Source organism: Polypterus senegalus, chromosome 13 (genome assembly GCF_016835505.1).
Source record: "Polypterus senegalus isolate Bchr_013 chromosome 13, ASM1683550v1, whole genome shotgun sequence".
In the NCBI taxonomy this organism is placed as follows: domain Eukaryota; kingdom Metazoa; phylum Chordata; class Cladistia; order Polypteriformes; family Polypteridae; genus Polypterus; species Polypterus senegalus.
In genome coordinates, this window is record NC_053166.1 from 87,626,902 (window position 1) to 87,639,548 (window position 12,647).

At 40.6% G+C, this 12,647-nt stretch overlaps 2 protein-coding genes across 2 annotated transcripts in view; both read left to right on the plus strand.

Annotated features, from left to right (window-relative positions):
- Positions 1-1,971: 1,971 nt before the first annotated feature.
- LOC120543409 (ferritin, liver middle subunit-like) lies at positions 1,972-6,582 on the plus strand. The gene is made up of 4 exons (XM_039776501.1): positions 1,972-2,217; positions 3,881-4,027; positions 4,435-4,560; positions 6,246-6,582. Exons 1-4 carry the CDS (start codon positions 2,116-2,118, stop codon positions 6,399-6,401), a joined length of 531 nt encoding a protein of 176 aa, XP_039632435.1. The 5' UTR covers positions 1,972-2,115; the 3' UTR covers positions 6,402-6,582.
- Positions 6,583-10,821: 4,239 nt separating this feature from the next.
- Positions 10,822-12,647, plus strand: part of syt5a (synaptotagmin Va) — a 56,642-nt gene continuing 54,816 nt past the window's right edge. Inside the window, exon 1 of the mRNA XM_039774132.1 lies at positions 10,822-11,092. The gene's annotated coding sequence lies outside the window, so the exon portion shown is untranslated. The remainder of the gene's footprint in view (positions 11,093-12,647) is intronic.

The window sequence follows — 12,647 nt, forward strand, 5'->3', positions numbered from 1 at the left end:
TACATAGGGGATGCCATTTGAGGTCAAAGTGAAGGACTGGAGTAAAGTTAAAGCTACATAAAATCTAACAGTACTAGGGATTAAATTGACATACTTTTTGATATGTGCCTCTTTTAATTGACTTGAAATAATACATTACTAATGTATTTTTAGTCGATGTAGTCTCATTCAAAGCTAAAATAGTCAATCCAATTCAAATCCACAGATTTTAGAAAATGTTCCTGACTGGCCATCCTCGATTTTCTTCATACGTACTTGCTGAAAATAATGTCACTGTATCCAGTAACTACTGTGCAAAATTTTAGGCGTGTATTTTAAAAATTGGGTGACGCCAAAATTATACTCAAAAAATGAGTGCTACTAAAAAAAATGACAATGTTCCAAAAGTCATACATTTTGAAATGTTAATGTTTGATGTGTTCAATTTTTAGGGATTATTATTTAGTATTAGTGTAAATTTATTTAATGTCTAAGTTATTTGGTCCACAGTTGCATATTTGCTAGTTTATGATTGCTGAAAATTGTATAAAATAAACTATATTCTGCTTTAGGGGAACTTTGGCCCTTAATATCTTCACTCTAAACCACTTTAGATTTTTTTAACTTTTCATAGGTATTACTCATGTTATAGTTCTTCATTAGCAACCAGGCATCTGTCGGCAAGAATCAAACTTTCTGACTTATGAGGCATTCATAATGGAAAAATCACTTCATGCCTATATTCCAAATGCATATTGTCCATGTATGACAAAGTCTACCACAAAATAAATTATAACACTGGACAAAACCTGGTTTAATTACTAAATGAACAAAATATGAAGTTGGTACCTGTAACTAAAACTATCAAGAACATCAATTTCATATGGGTAGGTAAAGAGAAAATGCCAGAGTGGATTTTGTAGTCATCCACCATTACTTAAACAAAATACAAGCGCTCATTAGTTTCACTTATTCCAAAACAAAAGGGAGGACTGGTGGCTCTGAGGCTAAGGATCTGTGCTGGTATCCAGAAGGTTGCCGGTTTGAACCCCTGTCACTGCCAAAAGAGATCCTACTCTGCTGGGCCCTTGAGCAAGACCCTTAACCTGTACAAGGGGTACATACCCCAAGGGGTATGCGAAAACTAACAAATTCCTAATTTTCCTAAGAAATTGTATAAGGCGAAATAAAGAACAAAACAAAATCATCTGCAGGTCAGCAAGGTGTCAGGTGGATCCAACTTCAATGTGAATTTGAGTGGGAATCGTCAAAACTCCTGTGAAATTAGGAGTCTGCCTTTCATATACAATTCTTGAGAAATATGCTGAGTGTGTTGATAACCAACATTCATGCAACATTGAAGAAGGACAGAGATGCAGCCTCTGCGGTCCCCCAGGACTGAATTTACCCATCCCTGCAACAGACGGTAACTCAGTGGATTGCCGGTCAATCCGTTCGGTGATATACGGACGCCGTTCTCGTGCGTTTTTAACTGGCCCAAACTCCCTCCACCGTTTTGGTAACAAAAGTTGCGCGTACTCCGGACCTCGAAGTCTAATAATACCGAAAACGTGGTATGGGCACCGAGGAACACCGTTTAAGTTATTCAAGTGGCGCGCGCTTGGAAATCCCCGTACCCGCCAAACCCCCCACCCCCCTTGCCCCGTGTCTTTTATCCGGCACTGGCACTCAGATTACCGTTGATTGAAATGTATGTAAAGTTGACGTTTGATTAGCATTTATATACCCGATCATTTACTTGTACGCAACTTCCTGCGGAGTTTCTATTAAATTCAAACCACACTCTTTATGCAACACGAAAAGCCAGTCTTTACTGTGGAAAGGAGACGTGCTGTTTTTTTCCAAACATTTCTCCGACAGAGCCCGCCTCCAGCCGTCGCTCATTGGCATTAGGGCTTCTCTCGTTCCCTAAACGTACTCATTCTGACCCCGCCCTTCTCGCTGTGCTGTTATAAATACCACTTTAGGGGGTTGGACCCGACTTCAAATCGGTAGGATTGAGAATTGTTCTTGCTTCAACAGTGATTGAACGGAACCCCCCCAAAGTCCAACAGTGTCCACGTTTTCTGACTTCATTGTCTGTTGTTTATTTCAGTCATTAGAGGAACTCTCACAATGGCATCCCAGGTTCGCCAGAACTACCACAGCGACTGTGAAGCCGCCATCAACCGCATGGTTAACATGGAGTTGACCGCCTCCTACACCTACATGTCGATGGTGAGTGCGGCCTGTTCACTGGCTGCATCCTCGATAGCTACAGCCCACTTGGCATCTCTACCCGAAATTCCCTTATTTGAAGTTTTTGCTTTTCCAGGTTGGTTTCTGCCACGTGTTGGTAAAATGAGCAACCGAGCGCATGTTGCTCTTTGTTTGCCGTGTAGTCTCGTGACTGACGCGTGACGTCAGATTTTCAGCATTTTTCTTTTCGCCATGTTCACAATTGGAAGTATAAAACGGTATCAAATGAAAAGGTTCTGATAACCTATCTGCGCATACTAATAACGAATGGATTCCCGGAAAGCATTTAAGCGGGGGTTAACAGTAGATTGTTTTAATAGGTTTTTATACCGATGTTTCAACATGAGCATGGTGCTGTCAGCGTATGGGTAGGCATAACCTGGGGAGTTGGCTAACACGCGCTAGTGTTGTATTTTAATTTGCACCCATTATGTACAAATACACCAGTTCTTTTAAGTTGGTGTGTATAACTATCAGAACAACAGATTAGTCGTGGAGGGCGTATCCAGTGCTGCTGCTTAAATCGTTTTTCTTTACGGGTAATGAGGCTCATTTATTCTTAGGCTGCGCGTCAATCTTGTCAGCTGTAGTTGGAAGTTTTAAAATGCCTTGTTCTGTCTACGTGCGTATCGAATGCAGTAACTTCTGGCTGTTTGACTTTACGCCGTAAACATTTGGTAATTTAACGGTTAAATTACTATCGGATGCAATACCAATAATAACCGTCGAAAAACTTTAAGGAGCATAGACCAGTGTACGCTGTTTTTAGTTGCATCTTACAGTTGTGTCGAATCAAAACAACTGAAGCTAAATAAGTGATGTAACTTGTACTGTATGTTCAATACACCGCTTATTCACCTGTATGAGATTAAATAGAACATCAACCAGCAAATGTTAGTGATTGCAAGTAATCTGATATATACAGAATGTAACTCCCATCTCCACTGGATTATGTAGCTGTTGCTTTTCTGAATTTTCCCCATTATATTGAAGATAACTTGGCATAAATCGGCTTCCTTAAACACAAAATCTGAAAACTCGTTATTTTGCAAACCCTCATTAAATGTTTCCCCAATTGCAAAAATGAGTTACAAGGAAGAGTTTGCAGCTTTACTGCAAATGGGCTGTTGCCTTGGGTGCATACTAACTTTATGCAAATCATAGAATTCAGTACTACATTTTTTGGCAGTACATTAATTCATAAAATAGGCCTTCCTCTTGCCATTTCAATGTGAAAGACTAAGATAAGGTGTATGGATGTGGTGAAAGGTCATGCAGGTGATGGGTGTAACAGAGCAAGATGCAGAGGACCAAAAGATATGAAAGAAGATGATCCGCTGTGGCAACTCCTAATGGGAGCAGCTGAATGAAGATTGAAATGCATTTGCAATGAAGCACTGTTTTAACTGACAATGCATGTCTATAATTCTAAGTTTGTGTTAGGGTTTACTGGGAAAGTGTTTGTTGTATTTTGCTTTTTACAGTATAGCAGACATTTGACCTTCAAAGTATATGAATATGATAATGATCCTTGAGCCTGGTTTTACTTTAGGCAGGCTTTAGCTAATTTAGAATTAGTGTACAAATGGATGAGTGATTTGCAAATTTTTTATTTTTTTTTTGTTATGGTTTTTGTTTTAAGTCTCACTACTTCAGACGTGATGATGTGGCCCTGGAAGGCTTTGCAAAATTTTTCAAAGAGCAAAGTGATGAAGGGAATGAGCACGCACAGGAGCTGATGGAATATCAGAACAAAAGGGGTGGTCGCATCTTCCTTCAGGACATCAAGGTTTGTGTGCAGCGGTTTTGTGGCTTTGACATATATTAAACTAGCCATATTACCAGGTAATATGAATCTTCTATCTCATGTAACCTATGTGTACCCTCAGTGCCTGTCTTGGCCAGCACTTCCTCTGTCGCATTCCTATAAGGGTTTGCTTCTTTGGCTGTTTTAAGGCTCCTTGCTCACCACCTATCCTCTCGCATTCCTCCTCTTTAAGGCAAGACTAGGTGTCTCCTACACCGTCACTCCTTGTGTGTAATGCTAGCACTTCCTGTTTCGATTGTGTTGACAGTTCTGACCAATCAGTTTCCTGTATGGAACTGGACATCCACAGACCTTAACGTTTTTATATAGTTGGTTCTTGTCCTGAAATGTTGCATTTATTTTTTAATTTTAACTTTAAATCCATTCAGAAACCGGAAAAGGATGAGTGGGGCTGTGGTCTTGATGCAGTGCAGGCGGCTCTAAAGCTAGAGAAAACGATCAACCAGGCTTTACTAGACCTTCACAAAATGGCATCTGACCGTGGGGACCCTCAGGTAAGTATGCATCAGCATGGTGACCTAGCAGTTAAGTGTGTTTTGTTGTGTGTGTGTGTGTGGTGGTTTTTTTTTTTTAAAAAGCAGTCTGGTTATAGTAAGTCAATCCTGCCAGTTACATAAGCAATTACAAAAATATAGCTACTGGCATTTGCTCTCTTTTTGGATGCACATCTCTGTTCAGTATTAGTCTGTTTGAATATTGCATGTTTTTCTACAGTGCATCACTTTTTCCACATTGTTACAGCCTTGTTCCAAAATGAATTAAATTCATTTTTTCAGAATTCTACACACAACACCCCAGAATGACAACGTGAAAAAAGTTTACTTGAGATTTTTGCAAATTTATTAAATAAAATGTACGTAAGTATTCACAGCTTTTGCCATGAAGCTCACAATTAAGCTCAGGTGCATCCTGTTTCCCCTGATCATCCTTGATGTTTCTGCAGCTTAATTGGAGTCCACCTGTGGTAAATCCAGTTGATTGGACATGATTTGGAAAGGAACACGCCTGTCTATATAAGGTCCCACAGTTCATGTCGGAGCACAAACCAAGCATGAAGTCAAAGGAATTGTCTGTAGACCTCCGAGACAGGATTGTCTCGAGGCACAAATATGGGGAAGGTTACAAAAAAACTGCTGCTTTGAAGGTCCCAATGAGCACAGTGGCCTCCATCATCCATAAGTGGAAGAAGTTCGAAACCACCAGGACTCTTCCTAGAGCTGGCTGGCCATCTAAACTGAGCGATCGGAGGAGAAGGGCCTTAGGGAGGTGATCAAGAACCCAATGGTCACTCTGTCAGAGGTCCTCTGTGGAGAGTGGAGAACCTTCCAGAAGGACAACCATCTCTGCAGCAATCCACAAATCAGGCCTGTATGGTAGTGGCCAGACGGAAGCCACTCCTTAGTAAAGGGCGCATGGCATCCCACCTGGACTTTGCCAAAAAGCATCTGAAGGACTCTCGGACCATGAGAAACAAAATTCTCTGGTCTGAGACAAAGATTGAACTCTTTGGTGTGAATGCCAGGCATCACGTTTGGAGGAAACCAGGCACCGCTCCTCACCAGGCCAATACCATCCCTACAGTGAAGCATGGTGGTGGAAGCATCATGCTGTGGGGATGTTTTTTCGGCAGCCGGAACTGGGAGAATAGTCAGGATTAGGGGAAAGATGACTGACTGCAGCAATGTACAGAGACGCTTCCCATCCAACCTGATGGAGCTTGAGAGGTGCTGCAAAGAGGAATGGGCGAAACTGGCCAAGGATAGGTGTGCCAAGCTTGTGGCATCATATTCAAAAAGACGTGAGGCTGTAATTGCTGCCAAAGGTGCATCGACAAAGTATTGAGCAAAGGCTGTGAATACTTATGTACATGTGATTTCTCAGTTTTTATTTTTAATTTGCAAGAGCCTCAAACTTTTTTCACGTTGTCATTATGGGGTGTTGTGTAGAATTCTGAGGAAAAAATGAATTTGATCCATTTTGGAGTAAGGCTGCAACATAACAATGTGGAAAAAGTGTGCTGTGAATACTTTCCGGATGCACTGTATAGCAAGCTTAGTGAAAGGACATTGTCTGTTTAGGGCTTTTGAGGTGTGTATGTGGGTCTACAACCTTAAACCCCTCTTGATTGTACTGAAAGTATTTATGATAGAACCCTAAAGCAACTGTTTTGATTCCCTAGCTATGTGACTTCCTAGAAAGCCACTTTCTGAATGAAGAGGTGGAAATCATCAAGAAAATGGGCAACTACATCACCACCTTGAACAAGACTGGAGCTACAAGCAGTGGGTTGCCAGAATATTTGTTTGATAAACTCTCCCTGAAGGAGAGCAGTTAACCGAATTTTATATAGTGCTTAGTAAGCATTCCATTGGTTGCACAGGACTTGGTATTGTGTCCCAATTTCTCTTTAGTGGTATGCTACAATGTGACCATAAATGTTGAGCTTTCCTATATACTCCACGGGGATTTGTTTAAATGTGACTGTCATTCCAATAAAAATGTCAGATTTCATAAAACTGCTTAGAGCATTTGTATGTTTAACTGTTGGTTATTGGTCAGTTAAACCTGGCTTCAAACTGTCGGTCAATTTGACATGAATTTGCTTCTCAGCAGGGGTTGTCAGATACTGTCTGTATGGTGAATGGGGAGCAGAGAATAGGCCATATAAAAATGTAAATGAATCTTCAGATTAGCAGTACTGAGCTATGACATTAAAAGTGAGTACAGATATTTAAGGCAGTTAGAACTGTGGGGGCACAGAGTTCAACAGGACACATGGGCTATGACTGGATAAGAAATAAAGCTTCCATAAATGAAGAGTGATTTTATAATACACTCAAACACTTCTTGCTGACTTGAAGACTACACAGAATACAAATGTAGCCCATAGTATTTGAGGTCAGTTGCATAACAACCAACATTGTGAAATGCCCAGGTTATGGATTTTACCTCTGTGTGTTTGAAATTTGCTAGCCTGGGTAATTAGGACCTGAAGGGACATCAGCCTGTGAATGAAAACATTAAAACCAGTCATGTTCACATTCATTTTAATTGTCACCATATCAAATTTCTCATGGAGTGAAGCCTTTGTTGGGAAGCATGCCTCTTCAAAGGGGGGATTGTGAGGGAAGATGGTCACCCTCGCCCAGAAAGAATATCTGCATTTTCTTCTTAAATTAGCCAGACCCAACACTGCAGACTGAAGAAAAATCTGAAGCAGTTATACACCCAGACTTGACAAGACTCCTCTTCAGCATCATCGGTGTCCTCATGTTCCCTTTAATTACAAATATACTGTACTTCATTCTTTTGTTGCTGGCTTTATTCTGATGCGTTAATTTCACTTTACAGTAGTAACGATTGTTTGGGTTGGGTCGAGGTATATTGTTTAGAGAAGTTAATGTGGGTAATTACTACATTCGCACGGGGTATACTAAAAAAAAAGCAACCTCGTGTGTCGGCAGCTGCATTTGTAAGTGGCACAGGTATATCTCAGGTCTGTTTTGTTAGATTATTCTGAGCTGGGGCGTCTCTGCTTGATTTAAGGAGCTGCCCAGGTGCGGCGCTATAACGTAGCGATTTTAAAGTCTAGGCACATTTCAACGGAAATACACGGTCCCTTTGGAAATCATTTGGATTATAAACCCAGTTTTGTCAGACTCCTAAATAACTACCTAGCACTTTCATTTAACTTGTGTTGACCAAGAATTACAATAAGTGACATTACATGCTACGGTTCCAGGTTTCTTTGCAAAGCACGTAATTGAAGGGTCCACAAGTTTATTCTCGTAGAAGACGCGCATTTTGAACATGCAAGAATAGCACCAACGTCACGATGCATTTGTATAAACTGAAACTAACATGAAACGCTGAAAATGACGACATTATCACTAAGGAGAAGCGCAACGGAAGAGCAAAACTTCATTAATTGCAACCTGGCTTAGTTGGTTTGTTTACTGATTACGAACAAAAAAAATGAGTTCAAATCGGTATTTTTTATCATGTAGTGCCAGAGTTAGATTACTGTCAAAAGTCCGTGTCAGAGTACAGTACCACGTAATCTAACTCCATACGCAAGCAACCATCATTGTCAGATTTCCTTAACCGTGTTCTTTTTAACCGCTCTTGGTCAGACTGTTCATACATGGTGTTTTTTTTCATAGTGCCTTATTTCACTCAAAGGAATGTCCGTTTCCGATAACACCGTTATACTTGGCGCTGTCCAAAGACAAGCTAATGTTACGTTTAGCACCTTTTATAATATGTACAATCAAGTTGCCACAGGTATTACCATTTTTGTTTGTGAGTACTTCAACAATTTGTCGTCCCGATAATTCAAATTAAAGAGCAGTTGGGTTGTCGAACAGGCAGTCAGTAAGTTAAGCCATTATTTTGTACGTAACGTTTATAACGAATGCTGTCACAGACATCAATCATGTGTTAGAATGTATCGTTATACCTTCACAGCAAGAATCATCACGTCAATTGGTGTTTACTGCTTCTTTTATAGTAAACATTACAAAACTCGTCTGTTCGTGTAATGAATGCTAACTTTTATTTCACATAATAATGATCACGATGAGCGCTTTGTGAAAATGTTCTCATGCAATTTGCAACCCAAATATCAGGTATTTAAATGCAATATCCTCATGAGGTTCAATCAAGTCCATCAAAGCGGCTGTAAAATTCCGAGGGGAGCAGACATTAACGAACGCAACTAACCACACATCGCAGCGTTCAGAACGAATGCTTGGAAGGCGCACTGGAAGTCACGAGGGATGGGATTAGTCATCATACTGTAATTAGAAAATCCTCTTTTGTAGGCTGTTCAGTTCAGGTGCCGAGTGTGTATTAAAAATTCATTTAAATTTAACAATAGATTATATTTTTAAAGGTTTGCTTTACGTGTATTATTTATGTAGATAAATACTGTGTATGATACTTCAGAATGATCCTTTAGTGCAGTCGTCCCCAACCTTTTTGACACCAAGGATCGCATTTATTGAAGCAAATCTTTTTAGGGACGGTGGGCATGGCGGGGGGAATATGAGGGTCCGTAGGGCAGTTTTATACGCGTACTATTAAATAGTGGGCATGTTCTCCCTGTGGCCACTTGGGTTTTTGCCATGCGTCCAGTTCTCCGCTAATGTCCCAACTCCTTGTGTGTATTTAGCCGTCACTTGCAGTGCCTTGCATTAGACTGGCGCCCCCTTGTCGCAACCGCTGTTGGATCGTGTCGTGTATTTCAGGAACATGAATTCGATTTAACCGCTCAAATAATGGATGAGTGAAGCTCACTGGAGCAATTAGCAGGATGGTCTGAAATGAAAAAAAAAAATCATAATAACTACAGTTGCACAAGGATTTAAAACGAAAAACACGTTCTGGAACTCACACTGTCAGAATAGGTTATTGGTCCTCTTGTTCAAAACGGTCAATTAAGCCGGTTTCGAATTGGCGGATTAAATAAATTAATAAATACCGGCATGGCTGCGCGGTGGCGAAGCGCTTAGTACTCCTGCCTTACCTCAGTAGGAAAGCAGTCGGCTCTTGTTGTTTGCGTGAAATTTGTGCATTTTCCCCGTATTCATTTCTTGGAATTACAGCTACCTCCCATGCCCAAAAGACTCGAATGTGAGGTTTATTTTCGACCTTTAAACTGGTCCGTTTTCAGTGAGTGTTACATGGAGATCTTTATGATGCTGTTCTGATTTATTACGTCTCCCAGTTGCTGAAGCATAGTGTAGGAATCAACCTCATATGGTGCGCCAGTTCTTTGCAGCCCAAACTCGTTAAAAAGTCACTCCAACGAATCCAATAGTAATGCTTTTGAGACCTGGGACCAACCGTTGTACTCGAACGAAAGTACAGACTAGGAATCAAACCTGATCCCCTGAAGTAGCGAGGCCTTATCGGAAACCCCGTGCAGCCCCGCCTTAGCCCTCCAGATACACTAAGAAACCTCATGGGAGTGCGCTGAGGTAGAGACGAGGGTGAAGGTGGGAGGTAATTAACGAGTGTGTGTGTGTGTGCGTCACGGAGCCCCTGCCTTGCATACAGTGCTACATATGAGTAAGGTTCAGCGATTATTAAATAACGCCTATCCATAGTCTGAATGTCCCGAAATTCAATCTTACAGATAAATGGATTAACGATATGTACATACAAAGTAAATAGTAAGAAATGGCACAGTAAGATAATAGGAAAGGGCAGTTCTGTAATGTCTTTGAGTGTTCGGTATGTTTTTATTTATATTATTATGATTAATGTAGCGGCCAAACAAACACGCCCGTAGAACAGGAGCTGTCAAAGTTACTCGGTGCTGAAATGGAGCAACGAAAGACGAGTGCACGGAAGTGATGGGAGAGAGCAGGGGATCAGTGATGGAGCAAACCAGAAGATGGAGAAAGAAAGAAAGAAAGAAAGAAAGAAAGAAAGAAAGAAAGAAAGAAAGTGCGACACTCCCCATTGTGTGTATATAATCAATACATTTTTTCGCCTTTGCAATAAAAATAATCATGTCATAAAAGAATGAGCTCATCCTGGGCGCCTGTTATCTTAACTATACTCTTCGATTAAAGATACATTTTCTAACTAAAAAGCACTCAGGATGGCGAGAGCAAACCGGGATTGCGAAGCAGGAAGGGCTGGAACAGAGACACGGAAAGAGGGAAAGGAAATGTGCAGATTAACGGGGGAGGTGGAGAAAGGGGTGGGGGTGTGTATGTAGAGGGTGATCCAGAAAGTGTCGAGAGACAACGACGGAAGCGAGAGAGAGAGAGAGAGGGAGAGACAGAGAGAGAGAGAGAGAGAGAGAGGGGGAAAGAAGAAAGGGATTAGCATCTACCGTACACTGAAAGAGGGTCGTGGTCGGCGCACAGGGGTGGTCGACAAACGCGCGAACTGGGAAGCTGCGTGGGCGGACTGAAGAAACCACCAAGAGACTTCGTGCAGACACACACCCCTCCCGAACGAACCCCAGTCACTTCTGGGGTTGTATCATCGAGAAGTGGGTCACACAAAAAGGTGAGTGGTAAACCCAATTTGTCCAGTACAGTGAGTGCATGGATCCCTAATTTACAAAACAGACGAAACGAGAGAAAGAAAGGGCGAGAGAGAGAGAGAGAAGCTGCGCAAGAGCTATGCCATTGATGCTGCTAAGCAACAGAGAAAGACTTATATTGAGTAATTGAAACGTCTATCTATCTATCTATCTATCTATCTATCTATCTATCTATCTATCTATCTATCTATCTATCTATCTATCTATCTATCTATCTATCTATCTATCTATCTATCTATCTATCTATCTATCTATCTATCTATCTATCTATCTATCTATCTATCTATCTATCCGGCAAACCCAACACAATTGTTCTGCAACAATATAGCTTACTGGTTTTCACATTATTAATATGATATTGTTCACATTCCTATGTTTCTATGGGACGCTATTTTATGGAGACGTGTATCAGCTACATTCTTGCATTTGGTGTAAGCTACAGAAAGTGATAGGATTCATGATGTGATGAGTGTGGTTGTGGGCATTTCAAGCAGGAGGCAGGAGAATGCTTTTGCTGGGACAATAAGATGAAAAAAGAGATCCTTTGAACTCAAGGATTTCAACCAAAGTGGTAAGAAAATAAAAGGAATAAAATTGTAGGAAAATAACAAAGACTTATGCAGTAGACCTTAAGGTGGACTGTTTGGCTTTACCATTGAAAAGAGTGGGTTGACGAAAGGAAAAATCAAGTATATTTGAGGATAGGTTTAAGATTCAATACTTACAATGCTGCAATTACAATTACCATGGCAATTAAAACTTATTTTCATATGGCACTCTTTATTGCATATAGGCACAGATCACTGTAAACAATTCTCAGTTAAAAACATGTATGGATTACGCTAATTACTAAATACAGAACTAGTACACACAAAAATACAGATTTGTTAAATGACATGAAGGATGTAGGAAATGATTAAACAGAAATGGAAACCAACAATATCTGTCCATTAATGAATGGATGAAATATGCCAAACAAGATTAAAATTGTAAAAGAGAAAGTCAAAAACAAAGGCAGACACACAGATTTGGAGACCCCTACCTACCCCTTCCTGGGTATTTAACAGTGGATTTTGTGTTAGCTGTCCAATCTGATGAGAGAAGCTTTCCATCCAATTATTCCAATGCTCCTTTATCCAAGATGATTTCATGTCTTGTGTTCAATTCCACACAGAGCTTTGGATTGTATTCCACTGGGAATTACACTGTGATTATTGTTCTTTTCAACTGCCCTTCCAAATTTTATGTAAGGAATTTCTTGTAAGTTATTTACTATAAAAAAAGATGAAGTATAGCACTGAGAACACATAAGAACATTTAAGATTACATAATACTCAAATAAAATGCTTTGTGATTGTGTTCTTAATATAAGATCCATCCATCCATCCATTATCCAACCCGCTATATCCTAACTACAGGGTCACGGGGGTCTGATGGAGCCAATCCCAGCCAGCACAGGGCGCAAGGCAGGAAACAAACCACGGGCAGGACGCCAGCCCACTGCAGTTAATATAAGAT